Source organism: Bombus fervidus, chromosome 15 (assembly GCF_041682495.2).
Source record: "Bombus fervidus isolate BK054 chromosome 15, iyBomFerv1, whole genome shotgun sequence".
Lineage (NCBI taxonomy): Eukaryota > Metazoa > Arthropoda > Insecta > Hymenoptera > Apidae > Bombus > Bombus fervidus.
Window position 1 is genome coordinate 5880176 of NC_091531.1, and position 16393 is coordinate 5896568.

General features: G+C 43.7%; 1 protein-coding gene and 1 long non-coding RNA gene across 6 annotated transcripts in view; both read left to right on the forward strand.

The window, feature by feature from the left end:
- The window catches only part of Alpha-man-iib (alpha-Mannosidase class II b), a 180384-nt gene that overhangs the window by 96505 nt on the left and 67486 nt on the right, over positions 1-16393 (forward strand). For 4 of the 5 annotated variants that reach the window (XM_072018031.1, XM_072018034.1, XM_072018035.1 and 1 more), the window contains one exon: positions 2653-3102. In XM_072018031.1, coding sequence (XP_071874132.1) covers positions 2815-3102 — 288 coding nt within the window. In that variant the 5' untranslated portion in view covers positions 2653-2814. Of the gene's footprint in view, positions 1-88; positions 507-2652; positions 3103-16393 lie in introns of those variants that run through there. The other variant, XM_072018033.1, reaches the window with a different exon arrangement.
- LOC139995237 (uncharacterized) lies at positions 13500-13884 on the forward strand. Its single transcript, XR_011801920.1, has 3 exons — positions 13500-13521; positions 13597-13622; positions 13736-13884. It is a non-coding gene; the product is annotated as an uncharacterized lncRNA (long non-coding RNA).

Here is a 16393-nt window from a genome sequence, read left to right on the forward strand (position 1 = left end):
GGCACAGATCGTTCAGCATGTGTGCCCACAAACGACCCACAAATCTAACGTAAGCTTGAATCTTCAGACGGGTGGTGGAAGATCCAAAGAGGCGCCGAAAACAGCCTGCACTGCTCGAGCAACAAAAACAGTGGATGCGAAATCCGAAGGAAAGTAGGAAAAGCCGAGAAAACGGCGAGGTAAATCGAATTAAGGAAACGACGCGTTGCTGTTGGATGGGTTGGCGTCGGACTGCACACGTTGCGAAGAGGCCGCGTCCTCGCGACGGTTTCGTCGAGCGCATCGAGTGAATCGCGATAGAGCACCCTCGACACGTCTGCTTGTCGAACAAAAGGGACGGCAGCTTGAATCCGGCTGGCCACTCGTCGCGCCAACCCCTATTTTTCCGCCCTCTGCCGTCTGACCATCTCGCTCGTCCGCACCCCTCTCCAACAAGGAGAATCGAAATCGAAGGTCGAGCGTTCGTTAATCCGTGGTTGGAGAGCGAGGGGATTTTTCAAGGCAAGGTAAGCTGTTCGTGGTAATCGTCGCTTCGTGCATAAGGCTAATTCTTTCAAATTGAACTTTACGTGCTGCTGCTTGAACCACGATGATAATTAGACTGCGGATTTTCATGCGCCTACAGGAAATATAGAGACTTCGAAATGCACGTGCAACTCCTATAGCCAGAAATGAAAAATTAATAGAACTCTTTTCAGCAATTGTAGTCTACGGTTGAGTTTCAAATCGCGTGCAAATTACAAATTACGCTAAAGATCGTAACTTATTGAGTTCGTAGACGCAGTTGCTTGTAAACCGCACTTGACTTGTACTAAAAATCACGATTATTTAGTTCCCTTGGGCTAAGCTAGACTTATTGGCTTGACAACTAAGTGATTGCGGATTTTGTCATTAGGTGGCATTGACAAAACCACTTAGTTGCCAAGTCAATAGATTAGATTCGAAATCAACGAGAAATAGAAGCAATCGTTGATCTCTTTCCCAGGCAACTATCGTTCATCTTATGAAAAGTAGATGAGACGAAACGATACGCTGCTACGAAAGTAGATACTTGTGTTTCGTGGCAAGTCCGACCAGAGTTGGAACAGAGTGGATATTCGGGTTTTCAGCGTATAAGTCGCGACTGGTTCTCCAGGCGGAGTCGCGGTGACAGGTAGGATCGATTATCGCGTGCGAACCGACCTTACGTTGGGAGACAGAAGGTTTCTGGGAAACCGTGTCTCTGGTTCACCAGGTCGTATTTATTGTTCTCGCTGGAATTGGATCGCCCCTTCCTCCGCCTCGTTCCTCCTTTCTTCGTGATTTCAATCCGCGGTCACGCGCGCTCCTCAAATTTTTACCAGCTCTGTAATCAGACTGGAAACTTTTTGGCTCCAACAACTGTTCAAATATTACAGTTATCGAAATTGTTCGCCTTCTCTACTATCATGCGACTGCAAAGATCACGACATCGTACGTTTTGAATTTCGTTTCTATTGGTTTCATTTGCGCTGTCATGAATTTCGACGATCGACGAAACAGGAAAAACGATGATCGAAAAGAAGAAGAAGAAAAAAAGAAAGAAAGGTGGAAAAGCAAGAAGGGATCTAAGTAAAATCTAAAACAGTGTATGGAATTTATCCGATGAACTGGAGGAAAATCGGTGGTCGTTTCGTCGGAGAGATCGAAACAGTTCGTGCGGAGAATTCGGCTCGCGTTCGTCATCGATGCGAGAACGCGTATCGATCGCTCGAGCCGGCCAATTTCGCGGACGGTCGAAACAGTCAGTCATAATTTTCGCGGACGTTTAATCAACCCCGTGGCCCCCTCTTTCTCTCTGTATATGCCCTCGTAATTCATAGCCGAAGCTATTTACTTTTCCCTTCCTCCTCTTCTTCCGATACTATTCGATCTCGCTCCTGGACTCTCGATATTCCCGGCAATAATATACAGCGACGCGCGAACGTGTCCGATAAATCGTCAGCCTTCGTTCCGATACTGCGACTTCGAATGGGAATTTTGACATTTTTTTATTTCTTTTTTTTTTTTTTTTTATTATTTTATTCCATTCCAGTTCAGAGATAGTTTTCATTCGTCTGCAAGTTTCATCTGTCCGTGCAAAGATTTTATTGACCGCTCGTGACAAATACGTTTACGACGATTAAAAGCGATGTCTCGCAGCAACCATAAATTCCGCGATACTTTGCCGAAGGATTTTATCAGGTTCGGTGAAAGGTGACGTCTGCAGAGATACTTTTTCGTAAGAAAGAAATTCTTTATTCCACCGTTGGATACACTTTTTCGCCAGTCTACGAGCTTCTCCATCTGTCAGACTTAGCAAGAGCCTGCTTTTACATCCACACATAGTACCTAACCCGAATCTAATGCAGTCGTCATAACAATTCAGCAACTGACCCAGAAACGCAAAATGTGTCGTCGTTATGTATACGTGAACGCTCGCAAGCCTTCTTAGCCAGGTGAAAATCCTAACCTAGTTGCAACATACAGCCAGTCTACTTTGAATCTGTCCCGCGCCAAATCCAACCTGAAACCCGACATTTATTCAACCGGCGAATGTAAAATGGACGAGAAATTGAGATTCGTACGATACATATGGTTGGATATGGCAAGCATCCACCGGCTCTAAACAGATGTAAAATTTGTGCTTTGCAGATCGTGTCAGCGCGGACGTGTCCCATGAAGTCGATAGACGACGGCAGCAAAGTCGGGGCGCGATCTTCGAGCATCACCGACACGGGATCGGACGTCTATCGCGGCACCAGGTGAATCGAAGTCGAGCAACGCTCGCCCACAAGTAAATCCCGCCTTTGCGCCATGTACAAGATCCTTCGACGCGGCTCCAGCCGCGTGTTCGTCGCCTGCGTGGTTCTCTTGACTCTGCTCTTGTGTCTGTACTACGTGAACCAGGCACAGGCGCCGTCCACAGGTCCATCCGCCGGCATCCTCAACGAGGAGCTGAGATACGATCGAGGTCTGACCTCCATCACGCCGGACTACGTTGAATCTCCAGATGCCAGGGTCTCGCTGGACACCTGTCCCGTCATCGTGCCCAGGAACGTGAACATCGACACGCAACAGGAGTTCAGGAAGTTCGACTTTCAGGTGAGTGAGCTTGTTTCACACGGCTGACGGCCAATTTCTAGGTAAAATGGAAACCCAACGACGATATTCTCTTGCAAGTGGATTGCTCGTGTGTTTCTTAGGATCTAGGAGATTCGAGTGGCTAAAATTTGGTTTATTAGCGGGCCAATAGGATTTATTCCCTTCTGAAATAGTCGTTTCGACGTTCCTCGTGTTACATTCTACCGATCTGCTGATTTCGATTAGAAAGCGATTAGAGTTTGATGAACCTTTGGCCTGGCTCTTTGAGGTTCGTTGACTCTCGATGAATATTAGTACAATAATTAGCGTTTATAGGCTTGCAGTGACCTGACCTTGATTCGTGTTCGATTAAAATTTGATGGATCTTCGATCAGATCCTTCGAGGATTAGACGATACTCCCTGGTGAAACTTATTAGACTAATACGCCAGAATTTGCGGTTGGAACTGTTTGTTTCGCGATTCAACAATCCTAGAGAACATAACGCAACTTAAAACGTTTCAGGTGGAGTAACGTAAAGAAAAGTTCAATAAAGAGTCCCTCTGTTAGCTTTTTTTATACTTTAGCGAAAATTCTGTTTGCTTTGAAAGGAGGAGAAACTGGAATGAGGAACAACTTGTCGCCTTGAAGGATTCGGAAAGAGCAATTAGCAGGGAAACGCGGTCTTTCAATTAATTCCCGCGCTATGCAGCCGAATATTTATGTTCCCGTGGTTAGAATGATTCAGGGACAGCGCGTAAGTCCGGTCGTTTTAAAAGTACCGCGTCATTAGCCGTGAAACTTTCCTTTCTTCGTAACCCTCCGGGGAGTCTGCGGACTTTGCCGATTTAATGGACGACCCCTGTAACAAGGAATTTTTCCTCTTTTTTCTTCCCCTTGCTTCCCCTGTTTTTCTTCTTTTCTTCCCGAGCCATTGAATCGAAAATAATTTAGCAGTTTGTCTCGAGCTTCTAAACTCCCTGGCCGGAAAGTTCGTAAGTCTCCGCGAATTCGCCAACTTCTTCCGGCCTCTGCATTCGAACGAGAATAGCTCGCGTCCCGGATAATTTAATATCCTCGGGAAATTGGCCAGGAGAAAGTGAAAACGCACGAGATTCTCGAATTTCTGCCGTATATTCCCTTGCGCATCAGCTTGCACGCGTTGTTTTGTCTCTGTGGGTTCAGTCGCGGATGGTTTTGAAATTGCAGTTGGTTTAAGATTGCGCCGGGATTGCCAACGTTCGTGTTGGTAGCGATTGGTTCCGAGTGGATTCGAATATCCAAACGTTGGTTGCTGGGTAAAATCATAGGCGTTAAATGGATTCCAATATTCAAATATGTAACTATTGATGTATCAAATATCCAAGTAGCGAAGTATTCAAACATAGGGTATCGAATATCGAAACGTCGGGCTCGCAGGGTATCAAATTTCCAAGTATAGCGTGTCAATTATCCTAATATCCAACTATGGGCTATTAAATGTCCAAATATTCGACTTTAAGGTATCGAATGGAGTTTTAGGTATTAAATAAATCGAAATATCGAAAAGTCCTTAGAACATCTTGACGTAACTCTCGTTGTATCTTGTTCGTAATTATTCTGATACTTCGACGATGCTGTACGATCGTCGATACTTTTATTAAAATACAAATAGTCTCGTTTTCGAAATGGGATAATCGAAACGCTGTAAACTATGAGAATCCAATTAACAATTGCGGAATAATTAGAATCCAATTACCGGTCGTTGTAACAGGAAGTTTCAATTTTCTACCATTTCATATTGAAAATATTTTTCTAAACAAGTAGTTCGCCAGATAATTGCGTATGTAGATTAAACTGGGACGACAGCCTGCATTCTATTTTTCACCCGTTCTTCCATCGATGAACATCGATTGCAACCCACGCACGTCCCACCGACAATTTATAAGGTTATTCATCTCGTTGCTGATAGAATTTTGATAGTTGATCAATTCTTTAAAAAAATTCCAATGGCGCGCGTCACGATTTTTCCAACTTAATATTTACCTTCTACTCTTTTTTCAAAATCACCCGCATATTTTTCAAAGCCTGCGTACGAGTTTCAGTCGATTGAATTCTATGGAATCATCGATTCTACCAATCCACCGATTCGTATTTGCAAGTTCAAGTTTAAACGGATGATGAGAATTAATTGCGATCGGAAACCGGAAGTCTTAGTTGACGTACAATTGCGTCCAATTGTGAAAGACAATTTGGTGACGAAATGATGCTCGTCGTGAAGGTAAACGAGTTAAACCGTTCAATTGCTTTAGACTTTCAAATTGTTTTGATTACCGTGCAAAAACATATACAACATATATACAGGGTGTACCTGCACCCTAATCTTGGAGGTTCTACAGAATAAGATCAATGAAAAAAGAAATTCAAAAGAAAATGATGCTCTTCGAGACTTTGTCTGTGGACGAATCACGTCCGAAGATTCGTTGCACAGTACACACGGTGTATTTTGTTAACTTAGAATTCGATAAAGCTAATAGAAGATTATTCCATTGAAAAATAGAATAGAAACAGTGGGTCGAAAGTTGACACTTGACGCGACTATGTCTTTAGAATTGAACCGTAGAATCCGCGAAATATGATCAATTTGTACAGTTAAGAGGAAAAAATTGTCTGTTACGTTTGACGTGTACGTGGTAAAACGGCATTGACCGAACGTAATTTCTGAAACGCCCTGTATAATCGGCAAATTCAGCGGACGTAATATAAACGCATCGGCTATGAACATTCGGTAAATTGAATTATCGTTCGTAGAAAGTTTATGCCGGACGGTGATCAAATCGAGCGGCTTTAATTAATATGTTCGTTCCTCGATAATAATCACCGGATGAAACGATTTCGACGAGCGCCAGCTTGCGCGCGCGCGCGCGTTCCAAGTAGAGTGCACTTTGCGCGAGATTGAGCGGCCAACAATCGCAATGGTGTTGATTACGAGCACTCGACACGCGTAGTTGCGTTAATCATGAGTTCCGCTAGTTTCCATACTTTATTCCCTAAAATCGAGAAATTTGAAATTATTTACTGAACATTCAGCTGTTTTTATTTGAGGTTAGGAATTTACGATTACAATCCAATATGGAAGCTGTTGCAATTGGAAGCAAATGATACCGAGAGGAGAAATAAGCGTGGCGAAGTATCCGCATTACGACCTTCTTTGTTTGGCGCGCTTACGACTGTTAAATTAAACTTTAAGGTTAAGTGTTGCTACATGTGCAGCTTCAGCGCGGAATCACGTTTGAAGCTCTTAGCGTGTTTTCTGTTTTTGATAAAACTTTGCTGTTTGCTGTAGATTGCAAGTTTTTAATTGTCGAAAGCGATATTTTTTCATCCTTATTGTCCATTTACTCTTTTTCCAATTGTGCAGCGAGCACAACGCGTGTCTTGGGACTTTCAAGCGGAATCGTACTTTTGATCGACCCTGTAGAATGGCGGGAACGAAATCGCCGGACGAGACGCGACGACGTTATACAACAGTGGAAAATTTGTTTTCCGAGCGTGGCGCGTCGTCGAGGGTAGCGCGCCATCCAACGGAAGATGGAAACGAAGATGCAGGCTCTTGCGATTTAGGCTTCAACCGCCTCCCTCCTGTTCTCCTACCCTTCTCTGTGTCTGTCGTACACCGACAGACTACATCTCGCAATTTGCTTAAGCAAACCTTTCCAGAAATTCATATCCGTCGTCGGTCGTCTTCTTCGAGGCACCCTTGAACCTCTGCTGCACCGCCCTCCGTGATACTTGAGCCGAATATTCGTGTCTTCCACCCTCCGACCGGCCAGAAATTTCGCCATCCTCGCTACCTGTCCAGCTTATGCACTTCAGGGCCAATTACTTTTGGATTTTCCAAGCTGAAGCCGCTTTTTAATCTCTCGTTTGGATTCCCCTTTTCTATCGCGTGGCTTCTGATGAAACTTTCCAAGGTCGCGTGGCTCCCCAGGCTCCTCGGAAGGTTATGGTCTATCTAGCGGACGAGAAACGAAAACTACGTCTGGAATTCTTCAATTTGGGCTAACTTTGGATTAGCTTTTGGGTAATTTTAGTTTCTGAAAATTGAACAGCTGTTGGTTTGCTGTGGCAATTGACTACTTCGATCAAATTCTTCGATTTCGATCGGCTTCAAGTTTTACTAAAACTGGATCGCATCAAGTTTTAGAACACGACTGACAAATGGCTGTAGCAGTTCGGTCTTAACCTGAAAGATTGGCAAGCGTAGCATCCAAGCCCTTAGTAGCCTGAACCATAACAAGATCCTCTGTGATGAACGACTGACCCATAAACCCCATGAAGCAATTAATTTCGGGAACCTTTGAGCCTGCACTTGGCATGTTACGTAAACTCGTCGAATTTCCAGCCATAATTTCGTATCCCTGCATCCAGCCACAAAGAGGAACACGGTATGCTCCTCTACGTAAAGATAGACACGTAGCAGTGCGGGTATCCTCTCAAAGACGTGACGCTTTGAAACGGCCCGGCTGTCGACACAGCGCATCGACTGCATCGATGGCAACGACACGCCGCCAGCATCTCACGATTGCGGATTCGATTTTCCCGCGATTCGAATCCCAATCGAATTTCTAATCCGATCGTTCGACCGACTCTCGACAGGGACGTACGTTTGTACCCCATGCGAAATGTCCGTGACACAGCTTCGCCTGGGAATTTCCAATGGGAGAAACCCACTGTCCATCCGGCTCCTTATGCTGATGAAATTGAAGCGGTGCGCGTGACCGGTTCCCTCTGAAATATAAATAATACCCTGTCCGTTATCGCTGCGAGGATCGAATTTCCTCAGATCGACTAGCCGTCCTCCTCGCCTTTCCTCTCGGCTTCTCTTGTTTCGTTATTCGACGACGAGTTCTCGCACGAGATCGATGACCTGCTTTCCAGCCGTGGATATGGATCTGCAGACTCTCAGCGAGGATAACCAGGATAATTCGCACTTAACCAAGCTTAATCCGGGCTTAACCGGGTTCAATCTGGACTTAACCAGGCCTAATGTGAACTTAAACGGCATGATGTAAGCTTAATCCTGCGCAATGTACACGCGACTACGTGAAGTCTTCGCTGGATATGTTTCGATATAAAATCAACTTGGCCTGATCTACGCTTAATTGATCGGAGTATAGAGTTAATCGGGTTTAATATTAATTCGCACAGGCAGGTGATGTAAATTTAATCATCCATGTAATCTGAACTTAACCGAATTCATTTGAAACTTGAGCAGACTCGATGCAACGTAAACCAACATAAACTGACATCGGCATAATCTGAGCTTAATCAGGCTTAATATAGACATAATCAGGCTCGATCTACATCAAAGCCTAACCAGGCCTAATCTGCATCTAAGTAGGCTTAATATAGACCTAACGAGGCGTTAGACCTGGACTTAACTAGATCTCGTAAGCTATCCCGAGAGCTAATCCGATCAAAAAACTGAAACTGATAGCGGCTGCCACGTAACGTCTGTAGTAATTTATCGATTTAATTTTAATTAACCACGTACAGTGTGCGTTTAATTATGAAAGAATAGAAATCGAAAATTCATTCAATGTTAAATCGAAAGAAATTCGTAAATGATTTTTGCACCTCGAGGCCCGAAGTTCACAAAGCTGTCTATCTTTTATTGTCTTACAGTCTCAGTTGCTCTGAGAGTAATTAGTTTATCTGCACGAGCAAATCCATGAAACTTCCACCCGACTTTTACCCAAACGAAATGTCTGCCGTTTAATGATCTCTCGCATCACTGACGAAGGGGTCCTATCGCGGATTCAACCGAGATTTGATAGAAGAAATATGTTGATCCTTCGTCTAAAGGCAATTATGCGGCGACACGACCGCGTCTCGTCGCTATGAATCAGATTTTTGCGGGTCGTGGCGGTCGATTACATCGCCAGCAAATCCGATAACGAGGTCCTTTGCCCACGGGTATTACAGGCAGAAACGGTCGACTGCCTTTTATGCGGCCCGGAGAGAAGAAGAGAGCTTAAGGGCCGCCAATCGCGCACGGGTTTACGTATTCTTCACGCTCGATGAAATCGTTCCGCTCCGAGGATTGCGTCTCCACGAGGACTCTGCTCCGTCTGTCTCAAGAAAAATCGCCAACTTCTTCTTTTTCTCCTATTTCTTGGTCGATCGGTAGATCGAGTCGAACCGTCGGTTAACAAACCAAAGTTAACTCAAACCTAATCAAACCTGACCAAACGTAGTCAAATGTAATCGAAAGCTGATTAAACTGAAGTAAACCTAATCAAACGTAATCCAAACGTAATCAAATGTAATCGAAAGCTGATTAAACTGAAGCAAACCTAATCAAACCTGACCAAACGTAATCCAAACCTAATCAAACTTAATCAAACCTATTATATATATATATTTGTATAATGAGAACTCAACAGAAACGTAGCCTAAACTTGTTCGCGGTTACGTAATTCTTTTGGATTCATCCGACGTTGTCAAAACTGACACTTTCGGTCCGTGATATTTACAGCACCGTAAAGATCGTGATAAAGCACTAACCAAATCGATCTAACAAGCTAACTCAAACCTAATCAAACGTAATCAAATGTAATCGAAAGCTGATTAAACTGAATTAAACCTAATCAAACCTGACCAAATGTAATCCAGACCTAACCAAACCTATTATATATATATATTTGTACAATCAAAACTCAACAGAAATGTAGCCTAAACTTGTTCGCGGTTACGTAACTCTTTTGGATTCATCCGACGTTGTCGAAACTGACACTTTCGGTCCGTGATATTTACAGCACCGTAAAGATCGTGATAAAGCACTAACCAAATCGATCTAACAAGCTAACTCAAACCTACTCAAACGTAATCAAATGTAATCGAAAGCTGATTAAACTGAAGCAAACCTAATCAAACCTGACCAAACGTAATCCAAACCTAATCAAACTTAATCAAACCTATTATATATATATATTTGTATAATGAGAACTCAACAGAAACGTAGCCTAAACTTGTTCGCGGTTACGTAACTCTTTTGGATTCATCCGACGTTGTCGAAACTGACACTTTCGGTCCGTGATATTTACAGCACCGTAAAGATCGTGATAAAGCACTAACCAAATCACGACAAAGACATCGGTGCACGTACGAACAGGACAATTAGGCAGTCCGCAACGCGTCAGCCGATGGGTTGGCCAAGTAGCCACAGCTGGATCTCTGAGCTCTGAGCCCGAAGATTAAGAAACAGAGGGCGCAGCAACAGAACGACAACTTTCAGATTTCCAACATCGTCCGAAACTCGTTAACATCTCGATGACAGAGATTCCATGTTGCAGTTGCGATCGTCGAAGAATCTGTGGGAATCTTATTTTCCAGCTACCACGAGGACAAAAAGTTGCCGGCCGCGATGCTTCGAACTGCTTCAATTGCGGGGTAAACCTTCTCTGTTCGCGCAGCTTCAGCTTCGAGGACTCTTATGTATTTTATATACGCTCGCATAAAGGGTATCGTGGCTGTAGAGGACCGCGGGGAACGCAGCACGTTCCTCAAAGGACCCGCTGCGCTTCGCCTTTCTTTTTCTTTCCATCTTATCTGCCGCTTCCTTCGTGCTTCCTCCTGGTCGAGCGAGCCGGTTATAGAACGTCAGTGAGAGGAACAGAGACAAAGAAAGGAAAAAGCGGACGGTTGTTCGAGCTGACAGAAATAAGAGGCACGCTCTCACTCTGATTTGCAAAGGCATTTCCGGGATTACTTTCCGCAGCTTTTTCTCTCTTATTCCTCTCTCCGACTCTTGCTTCACCGTCACATTCCCAGCAGATCCTCGTCGTCGCGTCCTTCTCGATCGAGCGATTTTTAAACGAACGTCATCTGCAAGAAGAAAGAAAAAAAGAAAGAGAGAGAGTGAGAGGGGGGGGAAGAAAAAAGAATAATTGGAAACGTGGAAAGGTAAAATTCCAACGAACAAAAATTCTACCTTTATCCGGGTCAGGATTACTTAGACTCACGAGTTTAGGTTCTTCGTTACACTCTGTGGACAGGGATTAACGGATCCCTTGGGGAATCTCTTTCGCTCAGGCCGATAGATTCGGGTCACAAGCTTTTGCAATTGCAACGGCGACTGATAGTTTCGGGAATTTTTCGAGTCCTGCGCGTAAACGTGCTCCAGGTGACTGGCTGTTTTTCCGCTGACGGATAAAAGGAAGAGGAAAACACGGCTAATGCCGTTAGAGCTGTTTTAACCTGGCAAAGGAAAAATCTTGCTGCCAGTAATTTCATCGCGACCGCCACTGGCGATACAATTAGCGAACGTAAGCGTCTGCTGTCAGTTTGCATGATCGTTTCGCTCCTTTGTACGGACGAGTTTTTCAGCAAAATGGAAAAATCGTAGCTGAAAGGTAGAAGTTTCCCGCCAACTTTTGGCTCTCAGCTGGATCTACCAGTTAATTGGCACAACTTTTTCCTACGTAGACGTTTCAGACAAACTTCACCGTTTCAGTCGATAAATATAAAGTGGTAGAAAGAAGTTTCTTTCCACATTTGTTGCTAGATCAGTTGCTAGATCTGTATTCCGTGCCCAATTCTGTCATGTACGAGGCTAGTACTTTCTGCACTTAGATATAAAAGCCATGTAAAACGATGGAATGTACTTTGAGAAGGTCGCCTAACTTCGTTCGTGTATTCGCGTACTAAAGACATAGGAAATTTTCTGTTTAAATATTTTATATTATCGTTGTATCGCACGTTTAAAATTCCGCTGACGCTTTATGCTTTTCGAAGGCTGGAAAAATTCTCGCGAAAGGAATTTGTTACCGAATTATAACAGTTAACGATAATAGAGTTATAGATGAATTATTAGGTTGTCCGAAAAGTTTCTGTCGTTTCATAAGATGATAATAGATGAACAATTTCTGTTTTATATTATTTCATCGAATTTGGTATGATTTTTATTATTACGTTCGTGCGTAATTCAATAAACTAATATAAAAGAAAAAACATTGCGCGTGTCTATTATTTCCTTATAAAGCGAAAGAAACTTTTCGGACAACCTAATATTTGTAATTCGCTGCAGTTTTTTAGAAAACTTCAAAACTCGTTTCGTCGATAATCCTTCGTAAGAAACGATGATCCGCAGGATTACGTAAGACGATGGCCGTGTGAACTGAAATACACAGAAGCTATAAAAATACAGCTTAGTACTAAAGTTACAATGAAGAGATCTTTTTAAAATGCATTTGTATCGTCGTTGTTTCGAAACTGGTATTACTTCCTGGGCGACCCCTGTATTTTCTCCATGAGAAGCTCGGAGAAAGTCAAATTTCATCATTAAACTCGATCAACGTCCCCCCAAACACACACACGATAGCTTCTTAAGGAATTATTGGGTTGGCAATTAAGTGGTTGCTGATTTTGTCAACACCAACTAATGACAAAATCAGCAACCACTTAGTTGCCAACCCAATACAAGTTCAAGTAGTATCGGTCGGTAGTTGATCAGACGTCTCACGAATCTCAAAGTTGTCGCTCTTCGCTGTAATACAAATAAGGACAAAAACCTGGAAATCTCCCGCTTCTGTGTAGAAAGTAAAAAGGGAGCAAAAAGATGCAAAGGACGAATGGTCAGAGAATAATCGTTGGAGAGGAAATGGTTCAGGGTGGACGTAATATCTCACGGGTGAATCCATCGTGCGAGGTGTGGCCAGGTTTCGTCGACGCTATACGCCGTGTAATTAGACACCGACGTCCTAATTCAGACGGTCCAAGGAAGCAGAATATTGGCTTTCGCCTCGGCCCGCGTATAACGAGCCGAACCCTCTAATTGAACTCCGCAGGAATGTTCGTACAACGGAGCCTCTTCACGGAGCCGACAGGGTTACAATACGCGGATAACCGTGGACGAGCAATGCGGCGACAGGTCGCATTCCTTTGGTCAAACTCGAATATTAATCGGGCTAATTAGAGGTGCTGCTCTCTGCTCCAGCCTCTGTCACGAGCCTCGTGAACTTACTAAGAAACTATAAGATGTTTGAAAAGAAAAAAATTAAAAAAAGAAAAAGGAAGATATATAAATATGTATCAACGTCCTTGGAAGGAGTAATTCACAGATTTGTAAAAATATTTCCATCGTTTCGAGGCTCATGGTTGCTTGGTTCAACTGGAAAAGCGGTTCTTCAGATAAATCTGTAACAACGATGGTGAAGGAAGATCCTCTCGAGAAGATGTTGAGAATACGTAGCTCTGTGTATAGATAATGGTAAGACGAATATGGACCGGTATATATTGTAGTATCGTGGACAAAGGGCCTAAGAAATATCGGGTGAAACCCCATAAATAATATTGCGGGAAGGCCTAAGTGCCGTTAAGCCAAAAAGGGCCTGGCAGTTTTACCGGGGAGACGATTGGTGAGAGTCGAGTTGAATAGTCGTGAGTTGAGTAGTCGTAGGTTGAGTAGTCGCCCCCCCCCCCCCCCCCCGAGGGCAGCCAGGCGTCCATGAGGATTTCCCCACGTAAAAAAAAGGTTGAGTAGTCGTGAGTTGAGTAGTCGTAGGTTGAGTAGTCGCCGCCGCCCCCCAGAGGGCGGCCAGGCGTCCATGAGGATTTCCCCACGTAAAAAAAAAAGTTGAGTAGTCGTGAGTTGAGTAGTCGTGAGTTGAGAGTCGAGTGGTCGAGTTGTGAGTTGACAGTAGAGTAGTGAGAAGTCGAGTTGTGAGGAGTGGAGAGTCGAGTCACCGAGTTGTTATGAGTTGTAAACTATTAATTACGACTTGTGAATTAACTATTTAATTGTAAATAGATCTATCGATCAATAAATAAATAAAAAATCCTGTAATATCGTAGACAAAAATCTTGCATCGGGGGGCACGAAGTTGACAACATTTCTAAAATGTTCGAGTGCTGACCAGTTAAGAGAACCAGCTGGTTTTCGCGTATTAATATATTCGCAAAGATTATAGCTTTCCTTATCGCATATAATTATCCGCAGCTTGCAAAGGGAGATAAGCGTGCTGAAATAATAACCAGCATTATTCTCCAGCTATTATTTCCGTAAGGTGTTTTTGGAAAGCCTATGATAAAAAAAAATTACCAGCGAAAGATCTTTGGTATCGTCGATGGTTGAAGATACGGTTTTAAACGCTTAAGGAAAATAAATACTCGATAGAAGAAGACATAGACGTGGAAAAGGGAAGAAGAAAGGTAATAATAGCTTTGCTTAAGACAAGGACAACAGAGAAATGGAACCGTGGAGTGTGTGGATCAAACGAATCAAGGAACGGACGAGACTTGTTCCGCTCGTAAAAAGTTGGATCGCGTTGTCCGAAGATACCGGGGCCAGCCTTATTGCTCAGCCAAGCGACGAGGATACCGGAGATTGTGTAGCTCGCAACTTGCCCCCTAGTCGGCTTTTGTCGTAGAAACTGTTGGAAGAGAGCCCAGTCGCCGAGCTTTATCACGCTCAGAATGTAATTCTATCCCTGCGCCCTTAAATTTGCCAAATTCATCGAGGTCCGCGTAAATAGTCACCTTCGACGATCAACCGACGCTCTTGGCGCGTCGAAAATTACGTATCGTACAGGCGGAGGGAAAAACGCGCGAAGAAAGAATTTGTAATTTTGCCACCAACAGTTTTTCTCGGGGTACGCCAGTGCTGCGTTGCTATCCTCGTCTGTTCGATCGGAAACAGACTTGCCGAGTTATTAAATTTTCGTAAGTCCGCATTTTCCCTCGAAACCATATCATTTGGCTAAGATTTTTCTTATGAAAAATTCCAAAACACTCGCAACGCTTTTGCCGTATCGTAGAGTCGTCCGTAGACGCAAGGAATTAAAACGTAGTCTCTGCGATCCTTGTCAGAAGCTCAGTAAAGTAGAATTTGCGTTTAATCTAATCCTAATTTAATTCATTGAAATCAACCTGACAGATTAAATTACAGAAATCCAACAATGCATCAGCCTACGGTGTATCTTCGACAGAATCATAGCGCTACAACAGCGAGATGTAGAAAGTTGCTGGCAAACTTGGACAGCTTGTGTTGCAGTTCTCGTCAACTTTTTACGAAACTCTTTCTTCTAAGTTAAAGACACCAACCGATTTCTATCCTCCACAGCCTTGAACGTCATCTGTCGGTATTTCAGAATCTTCTGGTCTTTGATATATGGCACACGTCCAACGCGTTACACTGGTTCGATGTAAACGTGTCACACGCTTCTTACGAGCTTTTCACAGGCTCGTTGTTAAAAACGTTTCTTCCGACTGCTCGCTTTTTGCCTTCTTTCCACGAGTGCTGTATGCGCAACCCTGAAGTTTGCCACCAACTTTCCAGAATCCCAGATTCGTCGTTGCGTATCGTATTCCAACCACTTAACACCCGGCAGCACCAAAGTCGAAACAAATTCGAAATTCCAAGTGCAAAAGTGATGGGCAAAGTTTCCTTCCACCAAACGCAAAGCCATTATCGTCGAATTCTTCCCATCGAAGGGGGGATAATCTGCATTCGAACGAAACGCGTGATCGATGCCTGGAATATTTACACGCGATGGAGGTTTCAGCGTGCGAGACATAAAGAGCGGAAGGGAGCAAAGGGGAGGTAGATTTATTTCAGCGGCGAGCATTTGTCGAACGTTATTCCAGAAGCCTTCATGGCGAAAGTGAAACGCGATACGATCCAACGACCAACGACTGCGACCCCAAATAAATTAGCGGATATTCCAGATCCCGGGCAATCCGAGAACCACCTCGTCCCTTTCGCTCCGTTGCCTGATTATTTATCGAGTTCTTCTTTGCGTCAGCCTGTCCCCCTACTCTTTCCACTGTCTGCTCGAGCATCGATTCGCCACTTCCGTTCTCCGCAACGTCTCACTGTTTCGAAGGCAAACGTCTGGTGACGTCATCCTTCGTTTGATCCACAGGCTGATTTTTGCTTCGAACGATTTTGTTCTACCGAAGCTACTGGCTGAAAAGAAGTATTCTATGGTGTAAATAGGAACTGTGGGGTCTAATGCTTCGCTTAATTCTTAATCCTTGCATATTTTTTTAGAAGGTTTTACGGTGTCCAATATTGTCCATAACGTGAGATTTCTGTGGCCTAAATGTTCGGTTGTGGCTCTCTTTATTAGTTTGGGATTTTGGGACACGAAGCTAATTGTTGAAATTATAATTGGTGTAATATATTTGATAATTTTCTAATGCGTAATCCGTAGAATATGCAGCCTGCATTTAACAAGGTGTAATCACAAATGGAATCAATAGATAGCGTTAGTATCGCATACGTTATCAGATAATATCAGGGTCATAGATTATTATGAATGGCCATATCG